At 52.0% G+C, this 9970-nt stretch overlaps 1 protein-coding gene across 1 annotated transcript; it reads left to right on the top strand.

The window, feature by feature from the left end:
• The first annotated feature begins 833 nt into the window (after positions 1–833).
• On the top strand, positions 834–9765 carry LOC128917502 (ficolin-2-like). The gene is made up of 9 exons (XM_054220696.1): positions 834–1048; positions 1916–2029; positions 2758–2811; positions 4413–4448; positions 5779–5814; positions 7270–7401; positions 7787–7933; positions 8487–8621; positions 9518–9765. The coding sequence occupies exons 1-9, from the start codon at positions 970–972 to the stop codon at positions 9763–9765; spliced, it is 981 nt and encodes a 326-aa protein (XP_054076671.1). The 5' UTR covers positions 834–969.
• The last annotated feature ends 205 nt before the right edge of the window (positions 9766–9970 follow it).

The following is a 9970-nucleotide window of genomic DNA, read 5'->3' as shown; positions in this document are numbered from 1 at the left end:
TTTGGGATGTTAGAGGGACCTCATGATAGAAGGGAATGCTTGGGGAGAGCTATGTTCTGCCTCTGATATCCTGATAGCTGGGAAAGGCTCCAAAAAATCAGTCTCCTCTGAACCAGGATGCAACAATAGGGAGAAAAAAACTTAAACTCTGCCCTCTGCTAAAATTTATAAACTTTACGGGCTCGGTGTCTGATGGTAACGTGGGGGTCAAACTCGATGGGTTCGGACCTCTAGTAATGCTGTCACAAATGAGCACGGGAGTGTCACAGGGCAGAGCAACAGCAAAGCTAAGCAGAAATCCTGCTCGCTACTGCAACGAACAGGGACCGAAGGAAAAAACGGGTAGGGGAAAAAAAAAGAATCAAACATGCTCTGCCCACCTGACCTTGCCTGGATACACAGAGTTTTAAGTCCGAATCAGTCATGGATCATGTATAAGCTGAAACCTCTCTTTGAAGGGTTGCGAAGCGGTGCTGGGCTGCCCGGCAGGCAGAGCGCCGCAGCGTGAGCCAGCCTCTGCACCTCCTTTCTGCCAGTGGCCTCAGATGACCTTGGGCTTTTCATCTCCCCGTACCTCAGTTTCCCAATCTATACCATAAGCTGTGCTCTTTGTAAAAGGCAGGATGAGGGGAGGTGTCTGCGCTTAGCTACACCTATGTTTTTCCTGCTTCATTTCCTCTAGAAGTACAATATGGGAGAGCAAAGGCATCCAAAATCTGCAGAGGATGGAGGTGAGGCAGCTGGGCATGAACCTTCCCATCAGGCTTGTGGAAAATGGCTTGTCTCGGAAACAGCTTGAGACTCAGCCAGAACCTCGGACCTGAGAGCAGGCAGTGGGCAAGCGCAGAGGTGGAGCTTATGTCGGGATTATTTTGTTAGATATAAAAGGCTCGGATGGGTCAGTGCTAACCACAGCGCCCGGGACGTGGATGAGGGGAGCTGCGCAGAGAGCCGAGAGCAGTGCCGGCCATGGGGAGGGCAGCCCCAACCCTCCTGGCACTGCTCAGCCTAACAGTGACTACTTGTGATGCCCAGGACACCTGTCCAGGTGAGTGGGGCACAAATCCTACTGCCATCCCACTGAGACAGCCCGTAACACAAGGAGCTGGGGGCTGGGGGGTGGGGAGGGGGGGCGGGAGAGGTGGGGAGGAGGATGGACGACACGACAGAATATGATTTTTTTTTTTCCTTCTCTGCGTTTTTTAATTCAGCTGCAAGTGGGAGGAGGGGGAGGGGGGGGCTGAAGTCTCATCAGCCACTTCACAAAACCGCTGTCTCCAGCCAAAGATGGCTCATCCTCCCCCACTCCCCAGTGGGATCTCAAGGAACAGGCTGGCCCATACCAGGTTTTCCATCCTGGTTAAGGGCTCATGGTTCAAGGTTCATGGTGCCTTGGCTCAGTTAGCAGAGGATGCAGAGCAATACAAAGGACCAGCCGAGTGCTTGCTGGGTGCCAGGCACGCTGGCAGCCTGGGGACGCTGCACAACACAGCTTTCTGTCTGTATTCCTGGAGAAGGTGATAGGGGCGATTTCAGACAGACTCACTGTCAGGAAATTTAGTAGAACCTTTACTGTCCACTGATCCGCCAGTGTCACTTACTCTGCTGTCAATACCCCCTCAGGGCACCTCTCAGCTTTTGTTTTATTAAGCTACAGTATATTTGTCATGCATGTAACTTCACATACAACAGCTTCCTCTTCCACTGGACTCTCCTGAAGAAAGAGAGGTTCAGTGTCTGGCTCCTGTAATACGTGATATCCTCAATACCATCTGTTAATCCACACAACATCTCCAAAACTCCCACCCTTGTTGCTTTTGCTTGCACTGTTCCTCAACTCCAGAGGGTTTGGCTTCCTCTCCAAGACATTTCAGAGCCCTAATAATCTCCATGAAGACTGTTTTCATTTCCTCAGACGTGAGAATAGTGGGACTTGGTGATGCTGACCGGCTCGCCATTCTCCAAGGATGCCCTGGGATCCCAGGTGCCTCTGGCCCAAAAGGAGAACCAGGTCTCCCAGGAACAAAAGGTAAGGCCCCAAAAGCCAGTGATGAACGCTGTGATGTGAGGTGGCTTTGTTGCTTTGGGTAGGGTAAGCAAGCTGAGGCTGGAGCAGGCTGGCCTGGCACTGGCTTCTCTGAGCAGCTGGAGAGTGGAAAACACCCCATCTGGAGATCCAGAAGGATGGGATCATATGGAGTCGTCTTTTTTTCCTGAGTCCTGTCACAAGTCTGAAGTGGTCCTGGGCTGTGAGTGTCATCACTCACTTGTTTCTTCTACAGTAAAAACATCCGTTAATTTTCTGAGTCTTTATTGAACAGTCTGGGCGGGAGGGAGACTGCGGCGCTCCTGCACATCTACCAGGAACAGTTTGGGAACTGTACTGGCACCCCATACCCCAGGAAGCCAGGAAGATGGGGGTCTTCAGGGTTTTCGTAGCCAAAACACAGAGAAGGTGAATCACATTAGCAGAGGGAGCAGATCCACTGCAGCAAAATCCATGGGCCGGCTCCAAGATGCGCAAAGCTCAAAGGAATTCATACATGAACTGCAGGTTAGGACTTACACTGGCAGTAGCAGTGTTGTGTAGCTTCAACAGAAGAAAAGGAGTAAAATACATGGCAAGACTGAATCTAATTAACAAAACCCAGCTTCCTTGTTTCTGCGAAATCCAAGGCCCAGCTGCTCGGGCTTCTGTATCATCTCCCCTCGGGTTGGCTTGCAACGTGCGCGTATGAACTGAGTCTTTCCTTGTAGGAGAAATGGGAGCCCAGGGATTCCCCGGGAAAGCAGGACCACCTGGCGCAAAAGGTAATGCATAACATATTCGGCTCTAATCCATAAATCTACCCAAGTTCAGGACATGTACTGGGAGACCGAGTCTACAGAGATGAACTGTAGAGCTGGTCATAGTCCGAGAAACAGCCCTGAAATAGGGTACGCAAAGCAGGATTTGGGGGGATGGATCTTGCATGGGGTGAGTACGAGAAACAGTGTCCTTGAGTGGGACCACATCACAGAGGAAGACACTACTCTTCTTCTCGAAGTTCCCCACTCACCCTTCCCAGCCCCCTAAAATCAGGCCTCTCCCCATTCCCCACTCCTGCCCTAACCTGCCTCCACCATGACAAACCTGCCCAAATGCCCCCCCTCTCTGAGAAGCTTTGGGGTGCTTCGGCCAGGACGTCTGATGCAGAGACACCACGCTGAGTGCTTCCTGCAGCCTCCAGGCCTGGACTTGGCATGAGGAGCCATTTTAGCCCACTTGACCAGAAGGATGGGATCAAACCACCAGGAAACAGCTGGCACAGGGTGAAGCAAGGAATTGGGGGGGGGCGGTTCTTTGAAAAGAGGAAGATGTCTGCTGAGAAATCAGCTTTCACTCCATCCAGGCTGCGCTTAAGGTCTTCAGTAGGATCTGCGTGCTGCAGGCGTCGAAAAAGCGTCTCTTCTAAAGAAATCAGTTCCCAGCACAAGGTGGCAGCCAGGAACTGAGCACAGGTGCAGTGACCAGCTGGGAAAACAGCCCCTTTACATAGAATTATAGAATTGTTAGAGTTGGAAGGGACCCTGAAGATCATCTTGTTCCACCCCCTGCCCTGGGCAGGGACACCTCCCACCAGCCCAGGTTGCTCCAAGCCCCGTCCAACCTGGCCTTGAACCCCTCCAGGGATGGGGCAGCCACAGCTTCTCTGGGCAACCTGGGCCAGGGGCTCACCACCCTCACAGCCAAGAATTTCTTCCTAACATCTAATCTAAATTTCCCCTCTTTCAGTTTGAAACCGCTACCCCTTGTCCTATCGCTACACTCCCTCATAAAGAGTCCCTCCCCATTTCTCTTATGGGTCCCCCTTTAAGTACTGGAAGGGGCTGGAAGGTCTCCCCAGAGCCTTCTCTTCTCCAGGATGAACACCCCCAGCTCTCTCAGCCTGTCTTCATAGGAGAGGTGCTCCAGCCCTCTGATGCTGAGTTTGTAGCTATTTCCCAGCCCAGCACCCAAGACTTCAGCTGAAACCCCAGCAGGAGACAGATGAACCTGCTGAAAAAGCAGCTGTTGCCCCAAATCTCACAGCTGCCTGGCTTTTCACAGAAAGCCCCCACAAAGAGTCACTGAGACAGAGCTGTGAATCCCCCATGCACTCCAACAGATGGACCAGCAGCTCGCTCTCTCCCATGTCCTTGTCCTGTTCTTCCTGCTGTTCCTGAGAGATGTTGCTGATCCAGGGAGCGGCCAGGCTGGGGTGGCAGCACCAGCTGGGACACTCAGCAGAGCACCATGGCTTTGCACCACTTGGCAGCCTCTCTTGTACATTTGGGACATAGGGAGGGGTTGGACCAGCCACCTGGGGAGCTACAGTGATTCACTTGGATTGGGTCATTTGTGATGAGCATTTTCCTCTTGCCTTTTGCAGGAGCAGCTGGAGAGCCTGGCTTCCCAGGACCAAAAGGTAAATCATGCTGCAGTGAATTTGTCATGTGAGCTGGTTTAGTTAAACTTCTACCCTGTGCTGTTCTGGGAAAACAGACCAGGTGGGAGCAACTATAGAGAAAAAAAGAAAAGTGCCCCACCAGGTTCTGGGTGGGGCTGTTTGGTGACAGTTGTGCCCTAGCGCAGGCTCAGCCCCCGGCGTGGGTGGTGTGAGCAGCCCCACTGGCAAATCGGCTGTTCGGCAACAGGAGCTGCCCCCAGCTTGGGTGCCTGACGCTGCCACCCAGCACCGTCAGCTACAGAAACTGCAGCGCTTCACACGCCCCAGCCCGAGGGACCAGCCAGATTCGGGCAGAGCTCTGAGCTTCCCAGGCTACGGCAAAAGGCAAGGGCTCGGCTGAAGCTCAGTCACTGCTAGTGCCAGAGGTCTCTCTACCAGCGCTAGCAGCAGAGGGAAAACATGCACCCTGCACGCGAGGACCACGGGCACCCATCGCTGAACATGGTCTGCACTGCGCCTTCCCTCACTGGAGCTTGGCTTGTAATAGCTGGGGGCCAAGTGCTGCTGGTCTGGCGGCCAAGTTCAGCGCACTTGCTCCAGCTGCCACAGCTGCTCCCAAACCACTGACTAAAGCCCTCTGCCAGCAGCAACCATTCCCTCCTGGGGCTTTTGACCCTGCCTTCCCATGGGCGCGGTTCCTCCTCCGTTCCCCACCCACCTGCTTCTGTCCCATGTGTCCCAGCCCAATGGGATTCACTGGTGCAACATGTTGGTACCCAGCTCCGTGGGCAGAGCAGCCAGGTCCAACAGAGACACATCTGTCAGCCTTGCCATTTGGACCTCCCAGCCCCGAATCAGGTGTCAGGGGAAAATATATCATGCTGGGTCCAACAGCCTAAGAGAGGCAAGGCTGCTACTCCTTGTGCATCTATAATGTGTTCCACCCCCTGGCAGCCACCTCGTGTGACTGCTAGGTGACCTGTAGAGCTGCTCCCAGTGACTGAGGATGCTGGGTATCACTGCTGTAATTACAGGAGTCTGTGACTTGGGTTCCCACCTGCACTTGTCGCTCTGTGCAGATGTGCCTTTGATGGGCTGGTGGGTCTCCTCTGGTGGGCCTGGGAGCAGCCAGGGCAGGACGTATATTGAGTTTCTACTCCTGCCTGGTTTCTCTGTGCCTCTGTTGTGGGCGCAGATGAACTAAACACTTCCCTTAACGTCACGGCCCTTCACCAGTGCAGCAGGATTTGTCTTGAGGAGCACTGATGCCAAGTGCTGGGGGCGGGGGGGGGGGGGGGGGCGGGGTGTGGAAGGTGAAGAGCAATTGATGGTGTTGTTTGTTCAACAGGAATGAAAGGAGAGCCTGGATTTCCAGAAACATGGGGTGAGTTTCTTCCTAGGTCCTTCATGACACCATTGGCTTTGCAGAGCAGGTGGTGGTGGACTCCCTGCACCAGAAGTCAGGACAGACCAGCAATAAAAACAAATTCAGAGTGACACTGAAAGACTGAGTAAGGAAATACCACTGTTAACCCATTTGCTTCTCACAGCCACATGCAGCTTCTGTGTGTCTACTATGTAATCCAGACCTGCCAGGAAAGTCATCTCCTCTGAGCATTACTCGAGTCGCCTGTCCTCTGTGTGTCCTGGAGGAGGTCTGTCTTAGTTTTTGAGAGCCTCAGTGTCCTGGTTGCCAAGATGAAACAACTAGAAACATCTCTATAGGCATACTGGTACTTCAAAGGCAGTTACACCACCACGCTTGCTGTGGCATGTTCAATAGACACAGAGTCCACATGTGTCATAGTTGTGTCAGATTAACTTAATCATTAAAAAAAAAAATGAAAGAAAGAAAACAAACAAGCTTCAGTTGGCCCATCTGTCTCCATGAGCTAAAGCCAAAGCAGAACCTGCTCTGGCTCCACACGGAAGCCGTAGGGCCACAGCCACGTGCAGAGGCTTGGGCAGATCAGAGCTGCTGTAACACCTGAAAAAGAGAGACTGGGATAGCACTGAACTGGCCCCTTGCTGCCCCAGGCACTCCTCTGCCCTTTTATGTAAAAACATTTGACTAATAAAGAACAGGCCAAGTCCAGGACCATCCCTCCATTAGGAAGGATACCCATGCCCACAAGACAGCCTGGTACAGCTGCACGTCCGTTCATCAAATACAGCACACGAGGACACCTGCACCACCAGCACCACCGTCTCAGGTCATCTCCCAGGGCTCTTCCCTGTCAAAGCCACAGACACACCTATAAGCTGGGATGTCTAATAGGGACCATTCCAGTCAAGCCTTCGGCATCTGTGAATCTGAGCTTTTGTCATCAGGTGTGGTTTTGGGGACTAAAAAAAAAATGTATACATAATATATATGTGTATGTTCAAAAGTACCGTCTGTCCAATCCACTGAGGATGATCTGAACGCTGTTTTCTGTGTTACGGGTATGTGTTTTTCTGGTCACCCCTCCATTGCTGCCAAGTACGCCCACACACACTCCGTGTCCTCCATAAGTACCTGAGCCTGGACGAATTCCTGGATCATGAGTTTTTCATGCCACTCAGAGCAACTCCATCACTCAGATCCCCAAAGGAGTTGTTGCAGATGAGAGGAGTCTGAGCATCTTAGACCATCTCTCAGAAGGTGTCCATCTCCCCTGCGACATACGGACTCAGAAACCACAGCGGGGTTTGGTTCCCAGTTGCGCCAGAGTCCTGCAGTGCAAAGAGCCATCTGGGAGGCTGAAGGGGTCAAAGCCTCCGGCTTAGGGCATGAGGCTGATGTGCAGTGAGCATCTTATAACTCCTTCTGCTTGATCTCTTTCCCTGATTTGCACAGAAGCCAGGAATTGCCAAGAGCTGTTGGGTAAAGGAAAGATCCTGAGTGGCTGGTATACCATCTACCCCCAAGGCTGCAACACCACCACCGTCTTCTGCGACATGGACACAGATGGCGGAGGATGGATTGTGAGTAAGATGAGGTTTCTATGTCCCTATAGAGATTTTTACTAAGGCTGCAGCAAAGGATTGCACCAAAATAGAAACAAAAAGGGAGGAAAACACACACGGAGGGGACAGCTGAGGTTCACATCAGCAAGGGTGGATGAGTCCCTATGGGTGCAGGGGATTCTCCTGGGAGATGTCTCTGCGAGCAGGCTGAGCACCACATACCCACTCCCAAATAATTTCCTTCTTATTTCCAAGGGCAGATGGAGGAGATCTGTAAGCGAGGGATTCCCCTGGGGTTTGGTCCCCAGAGACCCGCGGGAGTGCCCTGCCGCAGGGGGAGCGTGCTGCAGGGGGCTGTGCCACCCAGGCACTGCAGATGCTTTCAGGGGGGAGCTGGCGGGGCTGAGGCTCTCCTTTCCTGCAGGTTTTCCAAAGGCGCTGGGATGGGTCAGTGAACTTCTTGCGAGACTGGGACTCATACAAACGAGGCTTTGGCAACCAGCTGACAGAGTTCTGGCTGGGGAATGACAACATCCACCTGCTCACCTCACTGGGTAAGGTCTGCCTCCGTCCCGCGCTGGGGCCCTGAGAGTCCGACCCCTGTGCCACACTTGGTCATTAAAGGATGCTGAACCTCTCACAACCGTCTGAGGCCCCAACAGTTAATCCTAAACAGCATGCAGGCTCTTGCAGCCCACTGCACACAGGGAATTGCACTCTAAAAAAGGGAAATCTAGAAGCCACAGAAGATGATGAGCTGGCTGTGACCTACCCTGGAGATAGGCCAACACATCTTCCTACTAGGACTGGTTGTGATGGCAGACACCTTGTCCACACGCAGGCTTGGAGTCAGAGTTGTGTGCAGGACTCCTGGGCGTGTAGCTCTCAGTGCCTATGAACGCCCAACACCATGATCAGAAAAGGTGCTTCACAAGAAAGCCATCAAAGGTACAGGAGGTTCTGCAGGAATTTCAAACAAATCATAACCTCTCTAGTAGTGGAAGCTCCTCTCAAGTTAGCTCAGGGCTCCTTAAACCCTCCATCCTAAAATCCAGGTGTGTATTTACCATCAGCCCTGCACCACCACTTGTCAACCTTCTCTTCTAGGACCCTGTGAACTCCGCATTGACTTGAGAGACTTTGAAAACAACTACTACTTTGCCAAGTACGCTTCCTTCAGAATTTTAGGAGAGTCTGAGAAATATAAACTGGTTCTAGGAGACTTCCTTGGTGGAAATGCTGGTAAGTTAGCAGCAGCTCACTGGGAAAGGCTGCTGTCTAGAGCATTTCAGAAGCATTCAGCATTTTTAATGAAGAGCTGTATCACGCAAACTCTTTGTACCATCTACATTTTTGGTCAAGTTTTTTAAAAATGTGAGTAAGATGAAGTTCCATTACTCCCATGAGCGAACATGGTACCCCAGGTGCTGAGTGACCTCTGGTGCAGGGAAGGACAGGGACACCCATCACCCACAGAGTGTGACCCAGAGCATTACCTACAGGCCCAGTCATATGTTTTAGCAGCAAATGTGGAGTCTGGTCTTGAGCAGCACCTCATCCCACATAACCTTCCCAACAGCTCTGCAGCAGCTGGGCAAAGTTCTTCTTTCGGTTCTTTGGAATGAAATATTTGCCCGTGAGGTTTGGCATTTCCAGGGCTGGGGTGCTGTTCAATACCTGCAGCATCAGCACTGCGTCCTCTTAATGCCTGATGTTTTGTTTTTCCTTAAAAAGCAAACAAATCCTCTGCAAAATTCAGTACCCCTCTCGCAGGAATGAGTGAAACCAACACCTGAGACAGCAGGGCTCTGGGTTTACGTGTTTATGTTTATGCACGCGGCAACTCTGTCTGATAGTCCAGACCTTGGCATGTCTGCAGAGAATCTGAGTGGTGAAAGAGCAGAATCTGGCCCATTTGATTCACAGGCCTAGATAAGTTCTCCGTGTGTTTTAGCAGAGATCAGGATACTCTTTTTCTCCAGGACCAAGGAGGAAACCTGGGCAACCCAGAGAACAGCAGGATTTATAAAATCTGCCCTGCATCCAGCAAGGCCCAGTGATGCCCTGCAGTGCTGCAGACACCTTAGGTTCCCTTTTGTGCTCTCCCTTGCAGTAACTGTGAACTGTACTCCCTGCAGGAGACTCCTTATCATACCACAAGGACATGCCATTTTCAACAACAGACCAGGACAACGACATGAGCTCCTTTAACTGCGCCACAGAATACAAGGGAGCGTGGTGGTACAACGACTGCCATTACTCCAACCTGAATGGCATGTACTGGCCGGGCGTTCACGGGAGTTATGCTGATGGCATAAACTGGAAGACGGGCAAAGAATACCATTACTCCCATAAGCGAACGGAAATGAAATTCAGGCCAGTTTAACACGGCAAGCGGGTGCCTGACTAGCACCAACAGGTGCCACTCAACAGCCAAGAGAAGACACAAAACATAACGTTGTTTGAGGGCAAAATTGGACTAGCAAGGATATTACAGCTTGTGCCTTCAGCCTAGAGCAGACTTTTAGAGACCAGAAGAGATCAGTGCCGGTTTGAGGTCCTGTAAACACCAGACTGTCACCCTGGACTAT

Source organism: Rissa tridactyla, chromosome 14, assembly GCF_028500815.1.
Source record: "Rissa tridactyla isolate bRisTri1 chromosome 14, bRisTri1.patW.cur.20221130, whole genome shotgun sequence".
In the NCBI taxonomy this organism is placed as follows: Eukaryota; Metazoa; Chordata; class Aves; order Charadriiformes; family Laridae; genus Rissa; species Rissa tridactyla.
The sequence above is the reverse complement of the archived record's forward strand: the minus strand, read 5'-3'. Positions and strand labels throughout refer to the sequence as shown.

Bases quoted from the DNA above. Each gene is read 5' to 3' on its own strand.
- LOC128917502 (XM_054220696.1), top strand. From the start codon at position 970: ATGGGGAGGGCAGCCCCAACCCTCCTGGCACTGCTCAGCCTAACAGTG. The intron at 4,449-5,778 runs GTAAATCATGCT...TTTGTTCAACAG, and splicing joins TGGCTTCCCAGGACCAAAAG to GAATGAAAGGAGAGCCTGGA. The intron at 7,934-8,486 runs GTAAGGTCTGCC...CTTCTCTTCTAG, and splicing joins CCACCTGCTCACCTCACTGG to GACCCTGTGAACTCCGCATT.